The 27,455-nt window shown below is 39.9% G+C and overlaps 1 protein-coding gene across 1 annotated transcript in view; it reads left to right on the top strand.

Annotated features, from left to right (window-relative positions):
• The window catches only part of LOC137261457 (arylsulfatase I-like), a 30,722-nt gene extending 8,398 nt beyond the window's left edge, over nt 1–22,324 (top strand). Inside the window, exons 2-14 of the mRNA XM_067799207.1 lie at nt 965–1,076; nt 3,303–3,354; nt 3,787–3,890; nt 4,363–4,469; nt 6,318–6,394; nt 7,142–7,243; nt 12,064–12,127; nt 13,139–13,236; nt 13,614–13,753; nt 18,524–18,582; nt 19,244–19,355; nt 20,298–20,437; nt 21,017–22,324. Of these exons, the coding sequence (XP_067655308.1) occupies nt 965–1,076; nt 3,303–3,354; nt 3,787–3,890; nt 4,363–4,469; nt 6,318–6,394; nt 7,142–7,243; nt 12,064–12,127; nt 13,139–13,236; nt 13,614–13,753; nt 18,524–18,582; nt 19,244–19,355; nt 20,298–20,437; nt 21,017–21,189 (1,340 nt within the window). The 3' untranslated portion in view covers nt 21,190–22,324. The remainder of the gene's footprint in view (nt 1–964; nt 1,077–3,302; nt 3,355–3,786; nt 3,891–4,362; nt 4,470–6,317; nt 6,395–7,141; nt 7,244–12,063; nt 12,128–13,138; nt 13,237–13,613; nt 13,754–18,523; nt 18,583–19,243; nt 19,356–20,297; nt 20,438–21,016) is intronic.
• The last annotated feature ends 5,131 nt before the right edge of the window (nt 22,325–27,455 follow it).

Here is a 27,455-nt window from a genome sequence, read left to right as displayed (position 1 = left end):
TTACTTTGGTGTTGAGAGTCTTGAATGACAAAGGTTCTTCTGAGGGACAAATGCCATACCCTACACTGAAATGTGCTCTTAAATTACTTGATATAGGTAAATCACGCATTTAAAATGATATATAATTGTTTGAAGCAAGGGATACTGAGTTTACAATGTTGTATATAATTGCTCGTGTAGGGAAAATCAGCTATTTCCAATATCTAATCGTTGGATCTTGGGGAAATCACGTGTTTACAATGCTATTTAATTGTATAATATAGGGGAAATCGTGCGTTTACAATACCATTTATTTGTTTGATGGGGAAAACGTGTTTTCTATGCTATGTAATTCTTTGGAATAAAGAAAACACGTGTTTAATTGTTTGACATAGGGAAAATCACGTGTTAACAATAATTCTTTGGTTTAGAGAAAATCACGTCTTTACAATGCTATTTCATTGTCTGATATAGGGAAATTCAGATGCTTGCAGTGATATCTAATTCTTTGATATCCCGTCTGAAGCCCGTCCCAGGGCTCCTCGTCGTCTAAAGGCTGAGATATTGCTCAGATATGCGTTAACTTATGTTCAACACATTCAAATCCACTGCATGGAAAATGTTTGACAGTGTCTGTCTCATCTTTTATTACAAAGTCATTGCTGGAATATTGCAGCGATAAACAACTCACTCTGTAAATAATCGAGTCTGGACCAGACAATCCACTGATCAACGGCAAGAGCATCGATCTGTGCAGTTGGGAACAGATGACATGAGTCAACCAAGCCTGACCATCCGATCCCGTTATTCGCCTCTTACGACAAGCATGGGTTACTGAAGACCAGTTCTAACCCGGATATTCACTGGTGGCATTACCGAAATGCGCGAACATGTGTTGCATGTGTTACTTCTAAACCGGATATTAAGCATTTATGCAATAAATGTAACGGATATGACCAGAGAAAAATGTTAATTTACCTTTCAGGGTGGAATGATGTTGGCTGGAAGAACCGCGAGGTTAAAACTCCACATCTGGATCGACTGGCGCGAGCAGGGGTGGTCCTGAACAGCTCATACGTCCAGCCAGTCTGTACCCCGTGAGTAAGCATTATAGTGTTGAGTGCGGTTGGGGAGCCCTAAAACAAAGTACTGCTTACGAATTCTGTCAAGAATTTGAGGGACGGTGTGATTGCCTAGATAGGGGTTAACGCGTTCGCTTGTCACGCCGAAGACCGGGTTCGATTCCCTACATGGGTACAGTTAGACTAATACTTTGTCTCTTAGTACCTGAATATGTATAATTTTGATAGTAAGAAACTAACCCATGTAAATTGACCAGCAGACCAGAGATTCAGAACCTGAAGAAATCTAGACTTGCTTCAAATAAAGCTTAAGCATTGCAGAGATGACTTGGAAGTAGGGACAATAATGTGGTTCTGGGACTGTGAGATAAAGAAGGCTACAATGTGTGAAGCCCATTTCTTGTGTCCCCGTGAATTGCTAGAATATTGCTTAAATGCGGAGTAAAACCAAACTCGCACCGCCTCATTCAAATACATGAGCGTGACGCGCAGTTCGTCTGCCGTTATTCTTTGTAAAATTGCTGAAAGAGGCGTGAAATCTTGTTCGCATTAGACTCCGTCAGAAAACAACTGAAATATATAAGTGATTGAGTATGGCTTTACGCTGCTGTTAGCAAAATAACAGAAATACCACGACGGGGGACGCCAGAAATAGCCTTCCCACATCGTACCCATGTTGGGAATCGAACCCGGGTCTTCAGTGTGCCATAATATACTGAGTCAAAAAAGAAACTTCACAAAATGTAATTTCGAAAAATAATGAATAATGTTTCTCTGATGATACACCTATATATCCGAAATGGGATCCCTATCTTTCAACTCTAGAAAAACGTTATCAAAACCCTCTCAAGCCCATCCATTTATCGTGCAAATGACGTTAGTGCCAAATCAGGTTTTGCACGTGCAGTCGATCACGTGATTTTCGCATCGAAGTTTTCTTTATTTGTACGGCACATGAACGTGCCGTTGGCATATTGCAAGTGGGAAGATCAGTTACTGACGTCGCCAGAGCAATGCAGCCGTCGTACTGTGTATGACTTGCGAGGTCGTCTACAACAAACTGGCACCACTTCTGATCGCCCATGGTCGGGTCGTCTACGTGTGACGTCACGAGCAGAAGACCCTCAAATCGCCCTACGTCACCTACGTGACAAATTCTGCCGGCTACACAAACCAGGGCTGAGATGTATAGAGGTCAACTGTCCTCACAGACCATTCGAAATCGGTTGCGGGCTGCCAGTCTCAATTCTCGACGTCCATATCGTGGGCTCTTATTGACGCCGTTTCATCAACGTCAACGTCCGCCCTGGGCCCAACGTCACCTCCGATGGACCCAGGGATACTGGAATCGAGTCATCTTTAGCGATGAATCCAGGTTTACCCTCAGATTCGCGGACGGCAGGCATAGAGTCTGGAGAGACGTCGTGAACGGTATGCCCAATGTTGTGTACAGGAAGTCGACAGATTCGGGGGCGGAATTTGCATGGTGTGGGGTGCTTTCAGTGGGAACAACCGTTCCCGACTTCTGGTCATCCGTGGAAACCTCGCAGGTGCTGCTTACCGCCACCAGATGCTCACCCCTGAACTCTTTCCTTTCATGGCGGCTCATGGTCAAGGTCTACAGTTCCAGCATGATAATGCTCGGCAGCATACCGCGATATTGACACGAAATTTCCTTCACAACGCTGGAATCAACGTCATGGACTGGCCACCGAGGTCCCCTGACCTTAATCCAATAGAGTACGTGTGGGATGCACTTGGGAGAAGGCTTCGTAATCTTAGAAACTAGCCTCAGAATTTGCATGAAGTTACCACTGCCTTGCAAGAGCAATGGCGCAGAATCCCCACACAGGCAGTCGATGAGGAGACGGTGTTTGGGAGTGGTGAATGCGCGGGGTGGCCATACACAATATTGAACTTAGAATTTCCGAATTTTTGTTCTTGTTACTTGACATTCTGTATACCCATATTTTGGAACCGCGGTGTAGCCTAATGGAATTGATTGTGGCACTGTCAGTGTATCGAGTATATCACACATCTCAGCAATGAAGTGATAACAATTTAGTCATCTTCCCATCTCATGTTCTTTTATAGTGCCCTGAAGAAAGAATGTGAAGTTTCCTTTTTGACTCTGTATATATATTTTGTTTCAGACATTAGTCTTAGTTTCTAAGATTGAGTTATGGTTACATTTTATAGTGTGTTTTTCTCCTCACGTAATGTATAATCTTCACATTTCAGTTCGAGGGCAGCGATACTGACTGGTCAGTATCCTTTCCGCACCGGCCTACAGGTAATATATGACAACGATCTTACACAAAAAGTATAAAAAATGAAATTTATTTAATTATTTACCCACGCTTCATGTTCTTATTGTTTATATTGCCATGTATCAAAGCAATGTCGTTCAACAACGAAATATCCCAACAGAGAAAGGGGCTGTGGAATAACTTGCTGGTTAGAGCGTTCGCTCGACACGTGCACACTGAACACCCGGGTTCTATTCCCAACATAGGTACATTGTGTGAAGCCCACTTCAGTTGTTCCCCGCCGTTTAGTAATACTGGAATTTTGCTAAAAATGCTACACACTCCGATAGGAATAACTGATTAAAAATATATTATATTTTCACTAGGTTAACCAAATGGAGCTCGGCGTTGACTGAGATTTTCCGGCCGTTTTAATTACTTATGGTTGTTTCAATCCTGGTTCGGAATATTTCCAGAGTGGAATCATGCCGCAGGACCGACCGACATATCTCCCGGACAAGTTCCGTCTGCTGCCAGAGGAGCTGAAAAAGCTTGGATATAAAACACATATGGTTGGAAAGTGTGTAGTATCTCAATATTTTACATTTCAATTGCAATTATCTCTTCAATAACGTTCTTGGTTCACTGGTGAAAATAGCGTAGAAGATATCACAATTCACTTTAGAGTGTTGCGTTCCTTACCTGTTTCTGACACAGGTGACCGTTGGTTCGAATCTAAGATTTGTCCTCATTTGATTTCTAAGTCAGCATCATTTAACTGATTTATGGTTTCAAAGCAATCAAAGGGCTATGTGTGTCTGTAAGTGTCTGTGTCTGTGTGTGTCTGCTGCAGTCTTGGAACCAATTGCGTAGAACGATGCTCACGATGTTGATCACTCGACAGTCTTATCTTGACCCGAATGTTTACAGACCGCCGCCATATAACTGGAACATTGCTGAGTGCGGCGTAAAGCTAAACTCGCTCGCTTACGTTGTCGTGATTTGCCCTAAAACTAGTTGATCATGAAGATACATGAGTTTGGTACTTGCAGGTGGCACCTCGGGTACTGCAACTCAAAGTACACGCCCACTTACCGGGGTTTTGACAGCTTCCTTGGATTCTACGGAGGGGCTGAAGACCATTACACTCATATTAGAGGTATAAACGCAAGGTCGCAGTCAGTCCTATCGTTCTGGGACCCTCGGAGATCCTGTTAGAATTGGTCTTCCGTAACACATGATTGTCGCAAGAGACGACTAAGGGGATCGGGTGGTCAGGATCGCCGACTTGGCTGACGCATGTCATCCCATCCCCAGTGCGGAGATCGATGCTCATGTTGTTGATCACTGGACTGTCACTTGATTGCTGACTTGGTTCGCACATGTTATCGGCTCTTAATTGTGTTTATCGATGGTCCCTGTTTTGTCTGGCTCAGACTTGATTACTTACAGACCACAGCTACACAGCTGGAATATTGCTAGATGCGACGTTAAACATCCAAATCAAACTATGGACCAGCTATTGAACCCTGTACCATGGATTCCCACACAATATCCTGTTCAAACGGATAAAGATTTCAACGGAAAAGGTTTTGTATAGCAGTTGGGAAGAACTGCTGTTAGATATACGCATATGAGAATGTTATCTGTTCAGTTGTTTGAATTCTAAATTGAGAAATTCATAAAAAAAAACAAAAAACAAACAAATTAAAAAAACCAAAAAAAAAAAAACCATGAAAACACTTTTACAAGCGACACCAACTTAAAACAAAAACTAATTTCATAGATCTACAACATTCCACAAGGGTTTAAAGTTACAACTGCACAGTTTAAAGATGTTTGTACATAAATCTTAGCCTGAGGTATTCATAATATCACTGTTAGACAAACCATTCATTAAGACAACAGCTGAGTCTAGACAGTTTAATGAGCTGCTTTGAAGAAAACATATCGTCAGTACTGTGCAAACACTCTAAATTAGGGACATGGTCCTGTGAAGCGCATCTATTGTAATCCAAGCAATTATAACTGTCACATCAATACAGGCTTGTTATAGATCCAGCCCAAGCATACAGTAAATGTGCCAGCGGGATTAATGCCACTTAAGATAGGATTAATAGGATTAAGAGCACTCCCATCTGCCTGATTATTCCAGTAGGTCACACCCCACTCTGTATATTCAGTTGTCATTGGCTGTTGTAGGGCACAACCATTTTGTATCTTTTAATGGGCCATAATCTTTTTATCGTTTCAAGTAAAGATAAATAAGTCACCAATTCCAAATATTAAGCAGGAGGGTTTATACTCCCAAATCAGACCAGCTCTTACCCTCAGCCCGGAGGGTTGTACCGACTCTGTGGCCACCCTTGTTATTCCATTTCTTGTTAATGAAATTGTAATTAGCTTCTTGTGACTACGGACTCTTTGCTGAGTTAATTCCCCCAAGCAGACCTGCACGCCAGTTGGTAAGGGATTTCACTGGAATCCTCATTTGGACCCGAGACCCTTATCATAATAGTACTTTCAATGGTCGGTCAAAGTGACTAGAAATCGAATATCCACAGATGGATTAAAAATTTCATTGCAAAGAGATTGAAAGCTTAGTGATACCTGGATCACATGGTAACATCTTATTTATTTTAACATCTACAATACCCTGCACAAACGGGGATGGATCTGATGGTGAATACTTATTTACTGAAATACGATAGACGTATAATACCCTTCACAAATAAGGATGAACCTTATGGCGCCACCTTGTTATTATAATGCGGCAAGTATATAAGACCCTTCACAAATGACGATGGATATGATAGTGACATCTTATTTAATATAATATAACACCCTGCACAAACGAGGATGGATCTGGTGGTGACATCTTATGTAACATAACACCCTGCACATACGAGGATGGATCTGATGGTGACATCTTATTTATTATAATATGGCTAACATACAATTCCCTGCACAAAGGAGAGTGTTGCAGGTGACAACATGACTGTTTCAGGTCAACAAAACAGCATCGGCCTGGACTTCTGGTTTAACTCGTCCGTCCTCGCAACTGAAAATGGAAATTACTCTACAGTACGTAAAAACAACAACAGCAATAACAACGGGTTTTTTTTAAGAAACGGTAGAAATCGCCTGTCCGCAATATCATGTGTCGTATATTGATTCATATACTATTGTTAAAAATACTACAAATAAAAATGCAGATTGCAAGTTCCAAGCTTGAAGATCTGGGTTAGAAATGATCTTCAGCAACCCATGATTGTCGTAAGACTAACGGGATCGGGTGTCAGACTCCCTGACTTGGTTGACACATGCCATCCTATCCCATTTGCGTAGATCAATGCTCATAGTGTTGATCACTGTATCGTCCAGACTCTATTATATACAGACCGTCGCCATGTATCTGGAATATTGTCTCGCTTGCATCCCAGGTACACTGTCGTCAGGCTCCCCATTGTTCTCGGTGCCCTGAGCTGATGATGAGCTTTACCAGCCTGACCAGCCAGGATCACCCGAACCCTCTCTGCTTCATTTCAATCCTAATCTGTTAAAAAATCATAATGACAGTAACGGTGGCCAAGTAATTAATTAATTAATTAAACGTACGTCCGATATCTTGCCACAGTCAGTGATAAATATACTGAACAGCAAAAGAATCGGAGCTTTTTTTGTTGTCAAGTCTTTTAATAGAATACATAAACATAAACGCCTATTTTTATGAAATTTAAATGTTTCCAAAAATGGCGTTTCTTTTGCCGTTCAGTATATACAGCTCTTGTCGGTTGTCATGGCGACTAACGTATTTTTGTTATTTGTCAGTTTGTGTTTGCACGACGGGCTATAGACATCATACGTGGACACGACCAGGAGTCACCCCTCTTCCTGTTTGTGTCATTCCAGGCAGTTCATGTGCCCTTGCAGGTAACCATAGACACGTACACAGCAAAAATAAGCTGGTTTCCGGAACACTGAAACCAAGAAGAAACGTCATGGAAACCAACATTTCCAGTTGGTTTCCAGGGAGTTTCCTATAGTTTCATTGTGGTTTCCATGCAACTGAAACTGCACCATTTCAGGATGGTTTCCAGTTCGTTTCATTACCCACTCCTCCAAGCGGGATCCAGTTGGTTTCCATGTACGAGTTTATTGTAGGTTTCAACCTGGTTTCCATGTACGAGTTTATTGTAGGTTTCAACCTGGTTTCCATGTACGAGTTTATTGTAGGTTTCAACCTGGTTTCCATGTGTGAGTTTATTGTAGGTTTCAACCTGGTTTCCATGTGTGAGTTTATTGTAGGTTTCAACCTGGTTTCCATGTATGAGTTTATTGTAGGTTTCAACCTGGTTTCCATGTATGAGTTTACTGTAGGTTTCAACCTAGTTTCCGTGTTGTAGTTTCCAACCTAGTTTAATACCTAGTTTCCATGAACTGAAACTTGCTCGTGTCGGCCCTTTACCCGGTCCTCCGGAAAACATGTTGTTTCATGTCTCACATGTAGCAAATCAGGTATTTTATACAATTGCATAATGGTAAAAGGCTCCAGGATGGCAAATAACAGAATAAAACACAAAATTCATTAAAAGTTTATTTATATTCAACAATTTGTTTGTACACAAATATTATTCGGAATATTCAAGTTAGTAAATGAAACAAAAGCAAGGGAATAATTAGCAGTGAGTACAGAATATTTTGCTTGAACACATCAATGTAGATCAGCCCATATCACTTGGCTTCCTAGTTTGAAAATGTTAGCTCATTCCCCAAGAGAGGAAGAACTGTGTGCTTCTTCTCCTCCGGCCAATCAATCGTTTCACAGCCTTCCTGCTTTCCAGCTTCTGAAATTTGAAAAACAAACTATCAGTACAAACAATGATTCGTCAACCATATCCATGGCTAGAGAAAAGAAAACTGTCAAACATTGCTTGAGGTGAAATACACTGAACCCCATGTCCAAAAAGCGAAGAGCTCAAAAAGTATAAAATGAGCATTTGACATCAAAAGTTTCAATCCCAGAACAGCCTATTGATATATGAGAGTGCAGAGACATGAAAAATTCTCCTTTGAAAACCATAATTTATTTTCTGAATGTTACTTACAATACACATTAGGTGTATAGAACTAGGACTTATCCGTTATTGTGAAAAGACATATTTTCTTAACCAATAATATGCAGTCATTCAGGCAGACAAGCTATGAATATGGGGTCACAAGCATACACTGCAGCATAATATGTGCTATTTAAAACTTTTGAAGCTGTAAATTTCAAAGGATAAATTGCACTTTTTCAACAGTGTTCATTTTGAAATTCCTTGAATGTACATAGAAAGAATCCAAATTAACTTGATATTTTAAAGGATTCCTTTAAACTTTTAATCTGTGCAAGATGTAAAATGACTAGAATACGTTTACTTACTCTGAACTTTTTGCCGTTCTTTGCGTACAAGCCGTGGGCCTCTGCTTTCCCCACACCTTCTTAAGAGATCCATCTTGTTAATCCAAACCCATCAAAAAGCTTCTGAAAAGAGACATGTGCATGATGCATAACTATAAGTGAAACATGTTTCCAGTTGGAGGTTACAACAATAGTGACTGTGCCATTCATTTTTACTGATTCCTAGGATGTACATTATTTGGTTATGTTGTATGTACATTATGTACTGGACGGTTCAGGTTATACATACCTTTTGTATGTCAAAATGAGTTGGTCCTGGCTGCCTTCTTCAGAATTTCCAACACTGCCCTCCTTTATGCTGGAAACGTAGAAATGCATCGATTAAAAAACAGGAACTTGTCATATTGCACTCTTGATAACAATAAAGTGCCGAATAAAAAGAATAAATATCAATTTGCAAAGTGTAGATTATGCTACATGAAAAGAATCCAGGTCAACAAATTCATATACTATTTTGAGTTGGCAATCCATCATTGTATACCCATATATTATTTATATCAAAAACTCTTCGCAACCTTTTCTGTGGGCCTAAACACAATCTACAATTCTTCATTCAGGGTTCGTTAAATCTTGATATGATAAGCATAACACTACTTACATCAGATGGCAAACCTAAATTATCTCATAAATCAATCATATAACAATATTCAATATTAGTTTGAAAACATTGTGAAATTTCATTTTTGAAATTTCACTCAAACAATGCACCAAATCTGGTCAGAGAATCACTAACCTATAAATGCAAAATGACACACTATCCCCAACTACATTGTTTTCAAAGGTGCAAATATCAAAAGCAATATGAAACGGATTTCTTAAATAAATATTCGTATCTATAAATACGTTTGAAGTTACTGTGAGTCGTAACAAGCACATTAGCAATAATAGACTAGAGATATTTGTGATTTATTTTCTTCTTGCAACGATAATTTTTCATTCATTAACACAATGAACCATTTTAATCGTGTGTGAGCTGATCCAAATCACAGTAATATTGAGTTCTTGAATTAACCGAGTGCTGAGTGAAGGAAGCCATCTCTCTTGCTAAGAATTCAACACGCATTTGTTTACAGAGGTTCATCAAGTCTAAACTTTCATATGTATTGTGGTAGTTACTTATTTACGTTAAACATTACGAATAACATGTGCTATTGCTTATTTCAAGAAAATAACACTGTACCTGACCAGATCGTGGAATGTTCCTTTTCTCCCGCTGCGATCGACGACTGCTGCTGTTCTCAATTTTTCACGTAACCGAATCTCCAAAGCTTCTATTGTAAATCTCATTGCCAGTCTCTTGAATCAGATAACACGGGCAAACGTAGGAATACTGCATTGTGTTGACTTCCTTGTTGTCGTTACTGGGCATACCGGTTGAGAACTGCTTTCAAAATAGTCGTCTCAAAACAACTTGGGATCAAGTGACAAAATGGCGGCAACTGTGCGTTGGGGCATTGTGGGTAATAACAAATACCTGATCCTTTTTCGATTGGCAGGCATGAAATCCTTCTCTGACCCAATTGCGATGTGATTTTAAGACAAAGACTGAAAACGACCACTTCAGTACATTAAACTGTTGCTTTTATAAAATGTCACGAGTTCGCGTGCCCATGGATTACCGAGTCATTACTTCCGGTTTCGTCTGTCAACACCTGACTCAGGTAAGTTCCATCGTTTTTACAGCTAGCTAATTTTGATAATAGAACCTGTTAAGTGGGGACTGCCCCAATGAAGCCGACACACGAACCCCGACACACTAATGACCTGACACTGATTAATTGTCAAGTATTTGAACTCAGTGTCAAAGTATTACAACTATAAATGCTTTTAATGCTAAACTTTACGCACTGCCTCAGTTTATTGTATAATTCACGTATATTCTGGATATTAAGAAATACCATCATGTAAGTACCGAACTGACAATTGTTTTAATGACTTATACTAATCTTCCTAAATGCTTATACTCTTTCACATTCCTAGGAGTTGGCAGTCTATAGCCTGTTTTTTATATATTGCATCATTTACCTTTTAATTAATAATATATATCTGAACTACTGCTATTGCTAAAGTGGTTTTAATTTTACTTATTTTTATACAATATATTTACTGAAAGGAATACAAGCCCATACACAACTCAATGATCCAATAAATTATAATTAATATATAATAAAAGTTTGAGCAATGTTCCTATGCAGAGTCAACTCACCTTTTATTCTTGTATATAGATATCAGAGTTTTATTATTTCTTTTCAGATAAAGAAAGCGTCTGATCCTTAATTTGAGAAAGCAGACAACCGAAACCTGGACTTGCCTCATTCATCCCAATCTAGAGAAACCAGACTAAGTATGCCTCGCGCACATAGCTGGACAAAGGCCATTTATAGCCATTCGTCCTTTCACCATTTGCATGTTTAGTACGGTTATTGTGAAGTTTGTGTGCATGGTAGTTGGAATATGATGCTTCATTACATTACGAATAAACAAGAATGTGAAGGAACAAAGTGCATCGTTTGTTCTTGTATCATCAGTTTGAAGCCACATTTAATATTGTGATATCCACCGAATCATGCGTCAACAATGTACTTTTGTTGTCAGGAATGGAAACCAACACATGACCATAGCTTCGTGTCAGTTTCCATCACCAGAGCTTAGAGTATCCATTATGGATTCTATTTGGAAACTAGGTCACCCAGTTTCACTGAATGGATACCAACTGGATGTCAGGATGACAAACAATTACCCATTTTATGTTACTTAGTTCAAAACAGCCCAATGGAAACCAACATGAAACCACATTTTCTGCTTTTATGTTGGTTTCCATTCAGTGAGATGTGAGAATTGCAAATTCCAGATATGGAAACCAACAAGAAACCCCCGAACTTAGTTTCATTTTGGTTTCCATTTACAGAATTCCACAATCACAGATTCCAAAATGGAATCTAGTTGGAAACCCAGTTAGTGAGTTTCAGGGAATGGAAACAAACTGGATTCCGCAATTACCCACATTACGGATGGTTTCCAGGTTTCTGGAAACCAAGTCCTTTTTGTAGTGGTATATTATTAACAAAAGGCTGTACACAAACAGGTTTCCAGAAGTAGATGGTCGTGTTCTTTCAAAATCTATACATAAAGGTCAAAAATTAAAATATATGTTTATATATTAGACATCAAGCATTCAGACTTAATTATAGAAACGCCATCAACAAACGGATTGTCTCACTTCCTATGTTAAAAGTATGAAATAATGAATGAAACGATATAACCTTGCTGTTTGATATTGTCGTTATAGGCCCCAAAGAGGTTTAAAGACTTATACTCAAGAATCCGGTATAGATCTAGACGTTTATATAGTGGTGAGTATTGACCTAAACAAGATGTATTGCAACAAGTATATACTGTATATTTCACTATAGAGAGGTCAGCAAGTGTTTCAGCGTAGACATGTGTTTCACTATTTAGGTATAAATCATGTACTGCAACAACTATTCCAGAATAGATCACGTCCTGCAACAACCATTTCAATACAGATCTTGAACTGCAACAACCATGTCATTGTTGATCACATCCTGCAACAACCATTACAGTGTAGATCATGCACTGCAACAACCGTTACAGTGTAGATCATGTACTGCAACAACGTTTCATATTGGTATAAATCGCGAAACGCAACAACTGATAGAATATACGCAGTATAAATGATATAATGTTACAACTATTCCACTATAGAAATTGTACTGTCAAAGGTACATCATATAGTGTAACAACTGTTTCATCACTGCAACAACTATTCACGTACAGGTAATGTACTGCAACAAGTATTCAGATATGGATCATGTACTATCAAGGATACCTGGTGTATTGCAAAAGCTCATGCAATCAGTATGGAATGTGTACTGCAACAACGACATAGCCCCCGTATTACCGGCTACCAGGTCGGCCTTGACCGCTTGTGTTTATAGGCAGTAGATGTACTTCTATGTTTTAATACGAACTGTAGACATTTATTCCCAGAAACAGACTTTTAAAAAATATGTTTTTATGTTATGATTATTACTGAGCCAAGGAGACAGATTGCAAAAGGTTTAATTCACATGATATTTAAATTACGGTGCAGACTGAGATGGCAGCTTGCAGGACTCACAAACGATCAAATGTTCTGTTCGTTTAAAAAAAAATATATTTAAAAATATGTACCTACCAAAAACAAAACCCAAATGAGACCGAGAAGATTCCTTATTTTCAGAGTTGAGTCAAGCTAGACTTCTGAAATCATTGTACATTTTAGTTTAACTTCTAGGTAATTCTTTCTGTAGGGCCTAGTTGGCAGATATCCAGTGATTATCACGTGTACTTTTGTCTTCCAGCCATGGTCACCGCAATGGACGAGGCTATTGGGGATATAATGAGGTCACTCAAAGTTGAAGGATTGCTCAAAAACTCCCTCGTCATATTTACCTCAGATGTAAGTATTACATTCTAACCGTTGAAGAGCAGATTCTCTATGTGAAATAATTTCTGACATCAAAACACGGAGATCTGACAGCCCGGTGATCCCAGCCTGGCAGAGTCGTCTCCCTTTAATGTTCATGCTTGTAAACTATTGATATCGCTTATGCCTTGAGGAGGTGTCAGTGAGTGAGGTTTTACGCCACTTTCAGCAATATTCCCACATTGAAACTGCGTAATGGCGCGAACAGTGTCAGTCTGGTATAACAGACCTGACAAGATTTAGCATGACTATCATATTAAATAGATCACTGGACGAAGTAATAAATTATCATGTCTATTAAGCGGTAAGACAAAGTAAAGACTTGACATTTAAAGAATTACAAATTTCAGAACGGTGGCGCTCCCTATGCAGGCGGCAATAACTGGCCCCTACGGGGTGGAAAGACAACTCTATGGGAGGGAGGGATGAGAGTTCCCACCCTTGTGTACAGCAAGACTATGCTCAAGAAGAGGATACAATGGCATGATGGGTAAGCTGTCACCATGTTGCATATATAACTGACAACAATCGTTCAGCCTCCCACGACTATCGTTCCCCCTGCACCATAGAGAATACATACCATAAGCGCTGGAACCGGGGCATCAGGATGGCAACTGGACCCCCATCTTTTGAAGTGGGGTGACAATCTCCCCCTGCCACCCCAACCCCCGTCGAGGATGGCAGTTGGACCCCCGTGTGTGTATGTGTGTGCGTGCGTTCGTGCATACGTGCGTGCGTGTGTGTGTTAGAGAGAGAGGGAGAGAGAGAGAGAAATATAAGCTTACTTATTTGTGAGTATCGACAAATACATACACTCAATCGAAGTGTAATATCATCTTTCATGATGTTATTATGTTTTCAATATGTTAATATGATACCATGCATACTTCGTATAAACACAGATCATTAATCGCCGCTTTAGCAACAGCTGGAAGTGACAAAAAGACTGGCATTTAGCAAGGCATTGTTCTGTAGTTTGATTGAATCTGATAGCAAAATGAAATGAATTTCACTATGCTCCCTTCATGCCATAATTAAGCATTTGAACCAGGTATAAAACGTTTCATTCGCTCAAACTGCTGGCATAACGCTCCACAAACCTTTGAATCCTCATTTGTTAAAATATATATATCTGAATGAGAAGGTATCTGTTTTACGTTATCATATTAATGGAAATACATGGCTATGATGTGAACAAGTAATATTGTTTGGGTCAATGGATTTTGACATCCTATTATTACATCTATATTACTTATGCGATGAAATCATTACACAGAGCTTCGAAGGAAGCCTGTCACTTTATTATAGTGGTCTCGTTCAGTAATCGATCACTTTATTATGGTGGTGTCGTTCAGTAATCGATCACTTTATAATAGTGGTGTCGTTCAGCAGTCGATCACTTTATTATAGTGGTCTCGTTCAGTAATCTATCACTTTATTATCGTGGTGTCGTTCAGTAGTCGATCACTTTATTATCGAGCTCTCGTTCAGTAATCTATCACTTTATTATCGTGGTGTCGTTCAGTAATCTATCACTTTATTATCGTGGTCTCGCTCAGTAGTCTATCACTTTATTATCGTGGTCTCGTTCAGTAGTCGATCACCTTATTATCGAGGTCTCGCTCAGTAGTCGATCACTTTATTATGGTGGTGTCGTTCAGTAATCTATCACTTTATTATCGTTGTCTCGCTCAGTAATCTATCACTTTATTATCGTGGTGTCGTTCAGTAATCTATCACTTTATTATCGTGGTCTCGCTCAGTAATCTATCACTTTATTATTGTGGTCTCGCTCAGTAGTCGATCACCTTATTATCGAGGTCTCGTTCAGTAATCTATCATTTTATTATGGTGGTGTCGTTCAGTAATCTATCACTTTATTATCGTGGTGTCGTTCAGTAATCTATCACTAGTGGTGTCGTTCAGCAGTCGATCACTTTATTATAGTGGTGTCGTTCAGTAATCGATCACTTTGTTATAGTGGTCTTGTTCAGTAGTGGGTCACTTTATTATCGTTGTCTCGTTCAGCAGTCTATCACTTAAAGGGGCACTGATGCGGAGCGAATAATGTTTCTCGCCAACGGTCTAATTACGAAACCAAGCTGCAAATTGGTCAGCACCCGCTCCCTCGACCGTGACGGACAAAGGGACTGGGCTCCTGTCCACATTAGCAGAATTTCTTCACCCTAAAAAGTGAGGAGGCCGGATGCTCATCACATGACGTTATTTAAAAATATCCATGGTATTCCTTGTCTGATTGTAACAAAATATCCCGGCAGTGTAGTTTTTTTTCGGATGCTTGGATAGTATAGTGACTGATCCAATTTGATCCTATTTGTGTGTTTTTAACCTCGATATTTAATCATGTTATGTGAAAATATGATATCTACATGCACGTAGTAAGCCATTTGTTTCAGTCCGAAAGATTGCAAAGCTTTACATTTAGATAGTTTTGATGGTTTTTTTGTTGGTTCAGCTGTGATAGTAAATATCATACGTAAATTTTGGTAGCTGTGGTTGCTACCCCGGTTTATTATTTATGATAATAAAAACACACAGTTAATTTATATGAATTCGTAAACTACAAACGATGACTTTGCCTTTGGTAAAGAAATCTGAAAATTATCTTACGTAAAAAAACCAAACTTATTACACCTATTTACCCAAGTACACAGCAAATGCCTGTATGTATTCCTTATAGAACGAAGTTCCGTTGGTATCCTCAAAACAGTTTCGGCCCATAAGTGTTTTCAGGCTGCATGCGACACAGAGATTACATCTTCCTTGTTGTAACTCGTGTTTGATGGTGTAAACCTACACGTGTTATTTGTCATCATTCACTGGATGGTCAATTAATGAATTTATAGCAGGTATAATTAGTAGTAACACCACTTTGGTTACTCATCAAAGGTTCCCATTTGGCACTTCTCCTGTCCGGAGTAAATACTCAACATTATAAATTAAGGTCTGTTGTGGAAAATGTATTGTATGTTATGTAATATGTGCATGTAAGTGATGTAAGAGGGTTAATCAGCTGAGTTACAAAAACAAACATCGATCAAAGGATTAACCGATAGCACACTGACTGATTAATTACTTTTATCTTCCACAGCGGATTTGTCAAAAGGCAGTGTGTGTAGATGTACAAATCTATACTGACTACACCCTGTCGTAAAGTGCAAGTGTAAAAACAACATCCTCCCTTCAAAGAATTAACCACCATTGCGTTGACTGATTGCTCATTATTGGTTAACTAAATTACTTAGAATGGCGGACATCATACAATTAGTTGCCAGGTGTGCTATCTTGGGTGACCAATGAGAGGTTTATCAGGTTTTCACCAATGTGTTACTTTTTCGCAAATTAGACTGTTGTAAGACACATGACACAGAGCAGGATTTTTTACCAGCTGCAGATGAATGGAATATCGTTCTTTTATGTGGATATTGATGGATATATTACTGAACAAGGTAGTAGCCTGACATTGTTCCATAAAATTAGTCTGTTTTACATTCGTTATTTGCATTTTGTTTTAGTTTATTTGTTGTAGCATTCAGCAGAATCTATTTGACAGAAAACACACACTAGATCGCGTATGTGTGTGAAATATGATCAACATTGGCACTCTATACAACGTATAAATGTTGCTGTCATGTTAGAAATTTATATATAAGTCTGTATAAGCAGACTGTGTGTTCTTTCATTAAATTTCAAAATCATACAAATATGACAATAAACGAATTAGGGTTATGAGACAAAATATAGAGACGTAAATTGGCTTCGTTATTTTCCCGTCCTAATAGTTTTTTTACCATTTCTACCACTGGCAGATGATTAACCTTCAAAGTGTTTCATTTGTTTTCATAATACCTTTGTAATGAAGTAAAATTACTTGACCTTAGTTGATCTGTCTATAATTAAACTCTCAGTTGCGCATACGGACTGCGCAGCAGAGGTCACGAACCAGTCACGAATTCTGGGATATCATCCGGGTACTCACGGGAGAAAAACAATAACAAAAGTTTACACCAGTCCACGGAAATTGCTCCGCATCAGTGCCCCTTTAATTAATCATAGTGGTCTCGTTCGATAGCCTAACACCTTTTTTGTACTGGTCTCGTTCAGCAGTCAATCACTTTATTATGGTGATGTCGTTCAGTAATCTATCACTTTATTATCGTGGTCTCGTTCAGTAATCGATCAGTTTATTATAGTGGTCTCGTTCAGTAGTGGATCACTTTATTATAGATGTCAACAGATGACACTGTTCTACACCGTAATGCCCCGCATCATCTAACACCAATGAAGTGCTGTGGAGGTGGTGGTTTTTGAAGTGCTGCGTCACGAATCATGTATGGACTTGAACACAATGTTAGACGAAGAACCGTTGGGAAGCTTGTTTTCTATGAAGATGGGCCTATAAATGATGGGTTTGGGGGCGGGTCTGGAGCATGTATGAGTGGTACTGTAATCCTCTTGGAAGACATCTAAACTATACCCTCCGTTGACTCAAAAGACAAAGATGAAAGGATGCGGCACAGGAAGTCTTGAAAACAGCTAAATTGGATGTACTCTTCTGTTGGATACATGCATGCCTTGCTTAATATGCATAATAGGTCCGATCAGTACATCTATCCACAAGTCCAGAATGTTGCTATCAATAGATATGCCGTCAGTCAGATGATATGCTCTGAGTCTGACTTGAAGTCTATCTGCATTCAGAATGTATATGTGTCGTTAATGCCTTTACCATTAATTGGGCTCCTTTGGGTGTTTTCAAGGGATATTGTTTGAACTCCATCCGTGCAAATTCGTCTTTTCTGGAGCAGAACACGAAAACCCTTCAATATGTTTCAACTAAACTTGGCACATAGACAGGCATGGTTGTGAAGTGGTGCTTTCTGGCATGGTTATACGTTTTACTTTGACTAAAATTGGTGGTAGTGGTCCTGTCCTACTGAACACTTTTCAACACACTCTTTCCACTTTATGGGTATTCAAGAACCTAATAACATACACGGACAGTGCCGTTCAATTTCAAATATCAGCATCACTGAGGTACATCAAACCGTGTAAGCACTCAGGTAGTCTGTTGTTGATACACTGCTGCTAGTATGGGAATAGTTTTAAATTACGTATATATGTTTTCGTTCGGTCCGTGTGAAGAACAGTATAACATTTGACAAAGTCAACAGTAGTAGACATATTCATGAAGAGTTTATTACCATTGCCTGGGATATTGATGATGTCATCGTTACAGGCTGTTCCATGCTGTGGACTGGTACCCTACGTTGCTGCACCTGGCAGGGGGGAAGACAAGTAAGTTCCTTCAAGTGGCCATTTATTTATTTATTTATTTATTTATTTATTTATTTATTTATTTATTTATTTATTTATTTATTTATTTATTTATTTATTTATTTATTTATCAATCTATCTTTATTTATTTACTTACTTGCTTATTAGGCGGGCTAGGTCGAGATATAACATGGAATGAGAGTTTTTCATTTCATCTTCATTACCTCTGAGGTTTTGTAAGCACTGCATACTTCCATATAATGTTCCGTGATGGTGGTGGAATGTAATGTATGTACAGTACCTTTGACGTATGCTGGACAAACAAGTTAGGGATATTGGTATTTTCATGATTGATTTCATCAGTGTGCCAATGAATAAATAGACCACTATTCATAATTTTGAAAATTTACATATATCCCTATCTATGTTTGTCCAGTTATATTACAAAGTTGTTTACGTTATTCTATTTGATTTGTCCCCCGTTTAAGCAGTCAGCAGGATTTGTTAGGTAGCACAGTAGAGAAAGTGTACTCCCTCGCCGTGATATTGCTGGAATATTGCTCAAGCGGCCTCAAACGAAAATCACTCATAATTGATGAGTTTCCCAAAGGCGGCATAAATATGTTACCCGCTTACCCAAACATTGCGATATGTTGAATGATATTTGAAAATAATCTTTCAGGTAACGCAATTGACGGTGTCAACCAGTGGATGATGATACGAAAGGGGACGCCTAGCAAACGTCGGCAGATCGTCCACAGCATCGACGACATACGACAGAACTCAGCATTACGGTAGCGTGAAACAGGCAGGACGCCACTTTCAGGTCAACATGTTTAGCTCACCTGAACAACATATGACTGAACGTAGCATTAAGGTAGAGCGAAACAGGCAGGACGCCACTTTCAGGTCAACATGTTTAGCTCACCTGAACAACATATGACAGAACACAGCATTAAGGTAGAGCGAAACAGGCAGAACGCTACTTTCAGGTCAACATGTTTAGCTCACCTGAACAACATATGACAGAACACAGCATTAAGGTAGAGCGAAACAGGCAGGACGCCACTTTCAGTGTCCCGTTTCCGAAAGTTCTCTAGCGCTGCTACTAAGTCAGTGCTACAATATAGAAGGTAGGAAAGCTGCGAGGAAAGTTACGCGATCTAAGATTTGCGAAACGTGGTCCTGAGCAACATGTTTAGCCCACCTGACCAACATACGGTAGCGTGAAAAAGGCAGGACACCGCTTTCAGGTGATCATGTTTAGCCCACCTGACCAACATACGGTAGCGTGAAAAAGGCAGGACACCGCTTTAAGGTGATCATGTTTAGCTCACCTGACTAGACATGACAGAACGCAGTGTATTACGGTCGTATGAAAGAGATGCTGCGCTACGTTCAGGGCAATATGTTTAGTTCAACTGAATACAAGGTCAAGGCAAGAAGTATAGGATTAGACCGTAGGAAACAATTTTCTTCAAATGTGGCCGTTTTGTTAAAATCCAAACTTCCTGAAAAAAGTCAATTTTGAACTAATCCATCATTACAGAACATGTTTTCTCAATGAAAAATGACAAAAACTGGAAACAGCTCTAATTGAATGAATTGGGCCATTTTCAAGTAGAATCTGTAAAGTTTTCAGATTTAATAAACATTGTCACAGTCCCGAATATCATAAACTGATTGATTGATTAGAAGTTACAAAGTTTACAATGCATCTAAACTCTCCTTCACAGTATCGGTCACATGAAACTCATCCATGGCAATCCAGGGCGCTATAACAACTGGTACCCCGTACCTACCCTGTGGACAGACAGGTGCCTCTATAAAGCTGACAAGCTCAGGCTTCCCGAGTATCAACTCTTTAACATCACAGGTAGATGAATTCGACCAATTGGATGGGTGCGTGCGTGCGTATGATACCACAAACACTGGGCCAAACTTGCAGTTTGTGAAACGGTTGAAGAGAGGAGTTTTAATCTTTTATTAGGGGAAACGCTGTTAAAAGACTTCACTATTTCATACTCATACCATGGTCCATAAATGCAACTGCCTTTAGTTATTGTTTGATTCTTAAATCTGAATAAATGGTGTTTGCCATTTTGAGAAAGACTATGGGCCGTAGGTGGCCTGATGGCTACAGCGTTCGTTTGTCACGCCGAAGACCCCGGATGCGATTCCAAACAAACATTCAATGTGACAACCACGTTTCTCATGCCCCCCTTGTGTTGCTATATTAACTTAAGTGAGTGAGTTTAGTTTTACGCCGCTTCATGAACATTCCAGCAATATCACGCCGGGGACACCAGAAATGGGTTTCACACATTGTATGCCCATGTGGGAATCGAACCCGGGTCCTCGGTGTGACGAGCGAACGCTATAACCACGGGGCTACCTCACCATCCTGTTTGATCTTGAAGGATTATGTCTTATTCCTAAATTTCTTTGTTCATAGCTGACCCAACAGAAAGCTACGACATCGCCTACAAATCCCCTGATATCCTAGCCAAGATGATCAAGATCTTAAACCGTTACAAGAGGAAGATGGTGCCCTCGTCTTTAGGCAAGTCAACACGTAAATCCAATCCCAAATACTATGGCGGCGTGTGGGCTTCAGGATGGTGTTGAGACGTTTCCAAATCTCACGCTAACATCTACCGTCATCCCCAACATGGATGTTTGCAAGCCCTTGGTGCTAGCTTCAGGGGCAACATCTCTCGAATTAGGATACCCCAATGTGTTCATGACAATGATATTGTACCTGGGTATTATTGTACCAGATGTTTCCCTCATATTGTACCAGACATGTTTCCCTCATGTGATTCACTCATTTTGATGTATTGAACCTGTCGTCTCGAATTTGAATATTTCGAACCTGGTGTCTCGAATTTGGATAGTCGAATTCGATCTGTAATCTGAATGTATAAAACCGGAAGTACCGAAGCCGTACATATCTATTTTACTCGACATGTGCAAGTTCCACACACCGGAAGTTTGTGTACTGTGAAACGTAGGGCGGTGGGGTAGCCTAATGGCTAAAGTGTTGCTCGTCACGCCAAAGACCCGGATTTTATTCCCCACATGGGTGCAATATGTGAAACTCATTTCTGATGTCCCCCGCCGTGATATTGCTGGAATACGACTAAAAGCGTCGTAAAACCACACTCGCTCACTATGATGTGAAACTGTCTGAACCACTGCATGATATGGTATTGCTTGAGTGTTTCCGTTAGAGGTGATTGATGGTTTGGCCTATTCCACTGAAGACCTTACAACACTTGAAAAGACGACAACCTGTACGGAGTTTACATTCTTGTTCCTAGGTTCATGTTTGTTGTCGGGTGGCCTTATGGTGAATGTGTTTGCTCGTCACGTCCAAAACCCGGGTTCGATTCCTTACATGAGTGCAATGTGTTGTTGGCGTTTTGCTACAAACGGTGCCAAACCTCACTCACTCACTCACTTACGCATGTTTGAGGAATGGTTCGGGCTACAGGGTTTCTTGTAAACAGGTGCACTGAAAGACCGGAACTGCTTCAATCATGCCTTTTAAAAATGTACTCCATAACGAATCAAATTCTTACCGTCCGTGTGTTCCTACGACCCTCAAGGTGAAGCAGGCAATTGCGAAGAAGCATTCAGTACCAATCGCCCCTCCCTGAGAACGAGACAGTTTCCCAGAATAACGCCAGTGCTCATGAATAGGTACGAGGGCTAAACGATTTCTTAAGTAGGTGTTTCCTAAAATACATATTTTAAGATGTGAGTTCTTATGCGTAAGTATATTTTTGCACTTTAAATTGGTCATTGAGACAATACTTTCGTTGTAATGTAACTAATTTACGTGTGAGGACGTCTTTTTTAAGTTACGTTTAGAACTGGTCTTATGTTGTGCTACGTGATCCCACCAAGATACTCTCCACAGAACCAAGTACAAGTTATCTGCCAGATTAACGCTTTCTCTTCAATGTGCGCTGATTTACGACAGTATTCTGTAAATACTCCAAGAGACTGATCCAAAAGTTATTCCTTTGGCAGTCAGTAACTCACAACTATACTATTCAGAAATATGACTTTACATGTTTGATGCATGATGCGTTGAACAAATGGCAGTTACTCTTGATAAACACACCCCTATGTCTTAGGGGTAGGTTAGCATCGTGATTAAAGTTGCCTCTCATCACGCCGAAAAGCGGGTTCGATTCCTCACGTGGGTTCGATATGTGATGCCCATTTGTGGTGTCCCCCCGCCGTATTTTAAGTGGAATATTGCTACAAGTCGGCGTTTGCTGGAGTATGAGCTTGTATCTGTACTTCAGTATAGTTGCTATGGCAATATTGGTATTGTATTGTCTGCACCGTTAATGACTGTGTAAAACACACACGCACACGCACACGCACACGCACACACACACACACAGACACGCACGCACGCACGCACATTGCTTATCTCTCTGGGTTTTCTACTTCCAGTTGTGTTTTTTATATTATCTCTTACTAAAATCATATAACTATCATGAGGCTAGGATCGTATCGAATTTTAGTACACGAACTGGCTTTAATGGGAGTCGGAAAGGAAGGGATATTAGATTGGATGGTGTGAGAATTCCTTAATTTGTTTGTTTTGCTGATTACGTTTAACACCTGCACTTGTGTTTTACAAATTGCACGACTACTGAACTTTTTATCATACTCTACAATTTACAGATGTACATTTTTTCAATAAAGAATAGGATATAAGTACAGTGTATAATCATTTACTAATTTATTTATAACCTATTTATACGCCGCGGAGTGAGGTGAGAAAGATAAACATCGGAGTTCGGGCTCTACAATAGTCGTAAGTGCCATACATTAACATTAACGTACGACTGTATTAGCGCTAAGAGAGATTCGAAAATCTAGGCCCAGATCTATACCTGTGACACTGTGCGTTGTATGGTCATCCGTTACTAGGGGTAGCCTTGTGGTTAAAACCTTCGCTTGTCACGCCGAAAACCGGGGTTCGATTCCCCACATGGGTACAGTAGGTGAAGCCCATTTGTGGTGTCCATTATACGACATCTTTGACTGTACCAGTCAAGTGATATATTGAACAACGCTGAATTTTAAACAGGCAAACACAGAATATATATTGTCCCGGAAGATTATGAGCTAGCGTCATGACTTGAGGGTTATCATCGTTATTTTCCCTTTACATCAAACGGAATTTGTTTCTGAGGATAGCAAAGAGTAGGTATTCTTTTGCACTTACGTTCTGATCTATATACGAATTAAATATGTACAATATACATTTATACAGTCATTTATGAAGTAATTGTTTTCACTATAAAGCTCTTGGCGTAGTAAACGCATCGCTGTTATGCGTATCACCAGAACACAACAGCAGTATAAAAATACCCAGTTTCCGGAAGCGAATGAGGAATCTTTGAGATGGATCAGTACATTTTCAGCAAACCAAAACAATGCCCACGAACCCGGCGCATGAATACATTCTGCTGTAATCGGGGTCACATCGGGCAAAGGACAGCTGTCAACGGTATAGATCACTTGAATACCAAGAATGAGTGAGTGGGTTTAGTTTTACGCCGCGTTTAGCAATATTCCAGCAATATGACGACGGGGGACACCAGAAAATGGGCCTCACAAATTGTGCCTATGTGGGAATCGAACCCGTGTCTTCGGCGCGACGATGGAACGTTTGAACCACTAGGCTACCCCACCGCCCTACAATACCAAAAGGTTGCACGTAGAAGGTCAGGATGGCTATTCCATAAGGTCATAATATTTCCACCATCATTGTGGATAAGTTGCAGATTGGACGGGATGTTGTCCCCTTTTGGAAGCCCTGAGCAGAGGTGAAGATCATAAATAAATCGAATGGGAAATTCGAACCACGATTGTAGTGTCCTGGTAGCCAAGCGGTTATAGCATTCGCTAATCACACCGAAGACCCGGGTTGTACCTCCTGGTTGAAGCGTTTGCTCGTCACACTGGGTTCAATTCCCAACATGGGCACAGTGCATGAAGCCCATTTCTGGTGGTATTGTCGGAATATAGCTAAAACCGACGTAAAACTAAACTCACTCACAAGATTCGTCGTTGTAGATCATTGCCTTAAATCCAGAAGCCTTTGATGACAAGTATATACATTTATTTACAAACAATTACATATTCATATACATCATATTACAAATACAGAGGACAAAAAAAAAAACCTAACATCCACGAATTTTTAACGACATAATTTGGAAATTGTGCTCAGGTGCATCTATAACTCCTCAAATATCGGAATATACAAGTTTTTGTTTGTTATTGTTAACACACAGCCAGCTATAACCTGTAACCACTGTTTGATATCATGAGCACAGCAAGCATTACACCCACTGACCTGTGAAGATCTGGGTGAGAATTAGTCTTCATTAACCCAGTTCTGTCGTAAGAAGCCACTAACAGGATCGTGTGCACGTGGTTAGGCTGGCTGACTTGGTTGACACGTGTCATCGTATCCAAATTGTGTCGATAGATGCTCATGATGCTGATCACTAGCTTGTCTGATTCAGACTCGATTATTTACAAACCGCCGCCACATAGCTGGAATTTGCGGAGTGCGACGTAAAACTAAACTCACTCACTCACTTTCACCCATTGTAGTCGCCTTTTATGACAAGAAAATGTGTTTGAGGTCACGTTCAAACTGTAGGAGCGTTGAATCTACCCTAAACTATGTTCCCGTGGGGTGTATTCATTATTTTTTCATATATATTTAGACTAGGCTCCACAGCGCTGAACTCACCTGATACAGGCTACATATTTTCTAATATGACATCACTAACGATCTATTAAGTCGTTGACTGGGGGTGTATTCTCAACAAGAATATCATTATGGCGAAAAGATTGAATGAAGCGTTGTTAAATTACAGTACCGTTTTCGTAAATTACCTGAAACAAACAATTTTCCTCAATATACAGAAATATAAAATAACATTTTTCACGAGGCATTAAGGTTTAAGGGGTTCCGATGAATCGAAGCGTTACCCAGTACATTAACTATCACTAAATGAGAATCATTCTTATCACCAGGTATATCTAAATTCATATTTGCCCTATTTGCAGAATATTATAAACGTTTCCACTGAACTGATCCAAGAAGTAAGACTCCGGAAAGTCCGTCTTAAAGCTAAGATCACTTTGTGGAAAGGGCCCTTGAATACCAAAATGAATTAACTTTGGGCTAACTTTAACCCATACGTTTTGCAAACTTGTCATGTCTATACGTTTCCAAGGAAACAAGTTCCTTTGAAAGCTACCATAAGATGGATGAACGGTGGATGGTGAAGTGTAAATGGCGTCACAAAATGCACTTTGTGAATATTGTGAATGATGTGTCACTGCGTAGACATCTTCCGCACTGAAATGCAGTTTAGTGAGATGAAATTGTGCCGTAGAACAGATGAGAAGGCACATAAAACACATGACGTCGTATTTTACGCCATTGCCTGTTTTTAACTTGAGGATGCCACGTGAAGAGCCACCAACAGTTACAATAACATAATTGGGCGTCTCTGACGTTACGTGGTAGCGCACCATATGCACATTTACACCTGAGGTCAAATGATGATATCACCATCAGTTTGTACACCTTGATGAGGGCACCGTCTGTTTATAGTCTGAATGACGTCTGAAGAGAAGGCATTATCACTTAATAAAACAATGACGACATGCGAGTAGGCACCATCAGTGTATATGTTGTAGACTATGCGGTAGGAGTCCCTCTGTTCACATCTTGACTCGACGTCACACAACAAGGCATCGTCTGTCATTTGCATGAGCAGGTGTCAGACGACAGACTGTCTTTATTTCCCCATGCACGCATGCGCGAACACAGGTTTCCGGTGGTATGTGCCTACATCTGTGACGAAGTCCTCCACAGTGGGCCTGAAAGATTTAAATAAATAAATAAATAAATAAATAAATAAATAAATAAATAAATAAATAAATTTTAAAAAAATCAATAATGAGTGAGTGAGTTTAGTTTTACGCCGCACTCAGCAATATTCCAGCTATATAGCGGCAGTCTGTAAATAATCGGGTTTGGACCAGAGCAACAACATGCACATCATTCTGTGCAATTGGGAACCGATGACAGGTAGCCGTTAGTCGTCTCTTACGGCATAGTCGCCTTTTATGGCAAGCATGGGTTGCTGAATGCCTATTCTACCCCGGGACCTTCACAGGTAATTAATGAATGAATGAATGAATGAATGTACTTTGATAGACCTTGGGACTCAGATACTACAGTACTAACTGCCACTACAACAAAGCATATGTCCAGCAGGGCAACGACTTAAATAACAGGGACACCCTTGCTCTCAACAAACCGTTTAAGCATTTCCTATGTATATACATGGGTGCAATGCTAAGCTCATGAGGAAATGCAAAATCCTATCTACAGATCAGGTATCTGAGGAATGTTATTAAACCGCCTTGGCACTAATCTGTTGGCCATTACTCTATTACAAAATATTATATGCATGGGATGTTGAGATTGTTGGTTTGGTTGGTTGATTTGTTGTCTAACGCCGCACTTGGCATGATCCCAGCTCTCGGGCATTGGTCTGTATATATTCGCGTCTGGACTAGACAATGAAGTGATCAACAGCATGATCGTCGTTTAACGCAACTGAGATACGATGACATGTGTGAAACAAGTCTGCAAGCCTGACCGCTCGATCCTGTCAGTCGCCTCTTACGAGAAGCATGCGTTACGGAAGACCAGTTCTATCCCGGATTTTCACGGGACGGAGTGAAATGAAGTGAACATTGGTTACACTAGTTAGATAAGTACACTTGGTTGAGGCAATCACCTGCCTGACTCTGAGTGTGTGGGTTCG

The sequence above is a fragment of the Haliotis asinina genome, chromosome 14, assembly GCF_037392515.1.
Source record: "Haliotis asinina isolate JCU_RB_2024 chromosome 14, JCU_Hal_asi_v2, whole genome shotgun sequence".
NCBI classification, from domain to species: domain Eukaryota; kingdom Metazoa; phylum Mollusca; class Gastropoda; order Lepetellida; family Haliotidae; genus Haliotis; species Haliotis asinina.
Note: the sequence above shows the minus strand (reverse complement) of the source record. Positions and strands in the feature narration are given on the sequence as shown.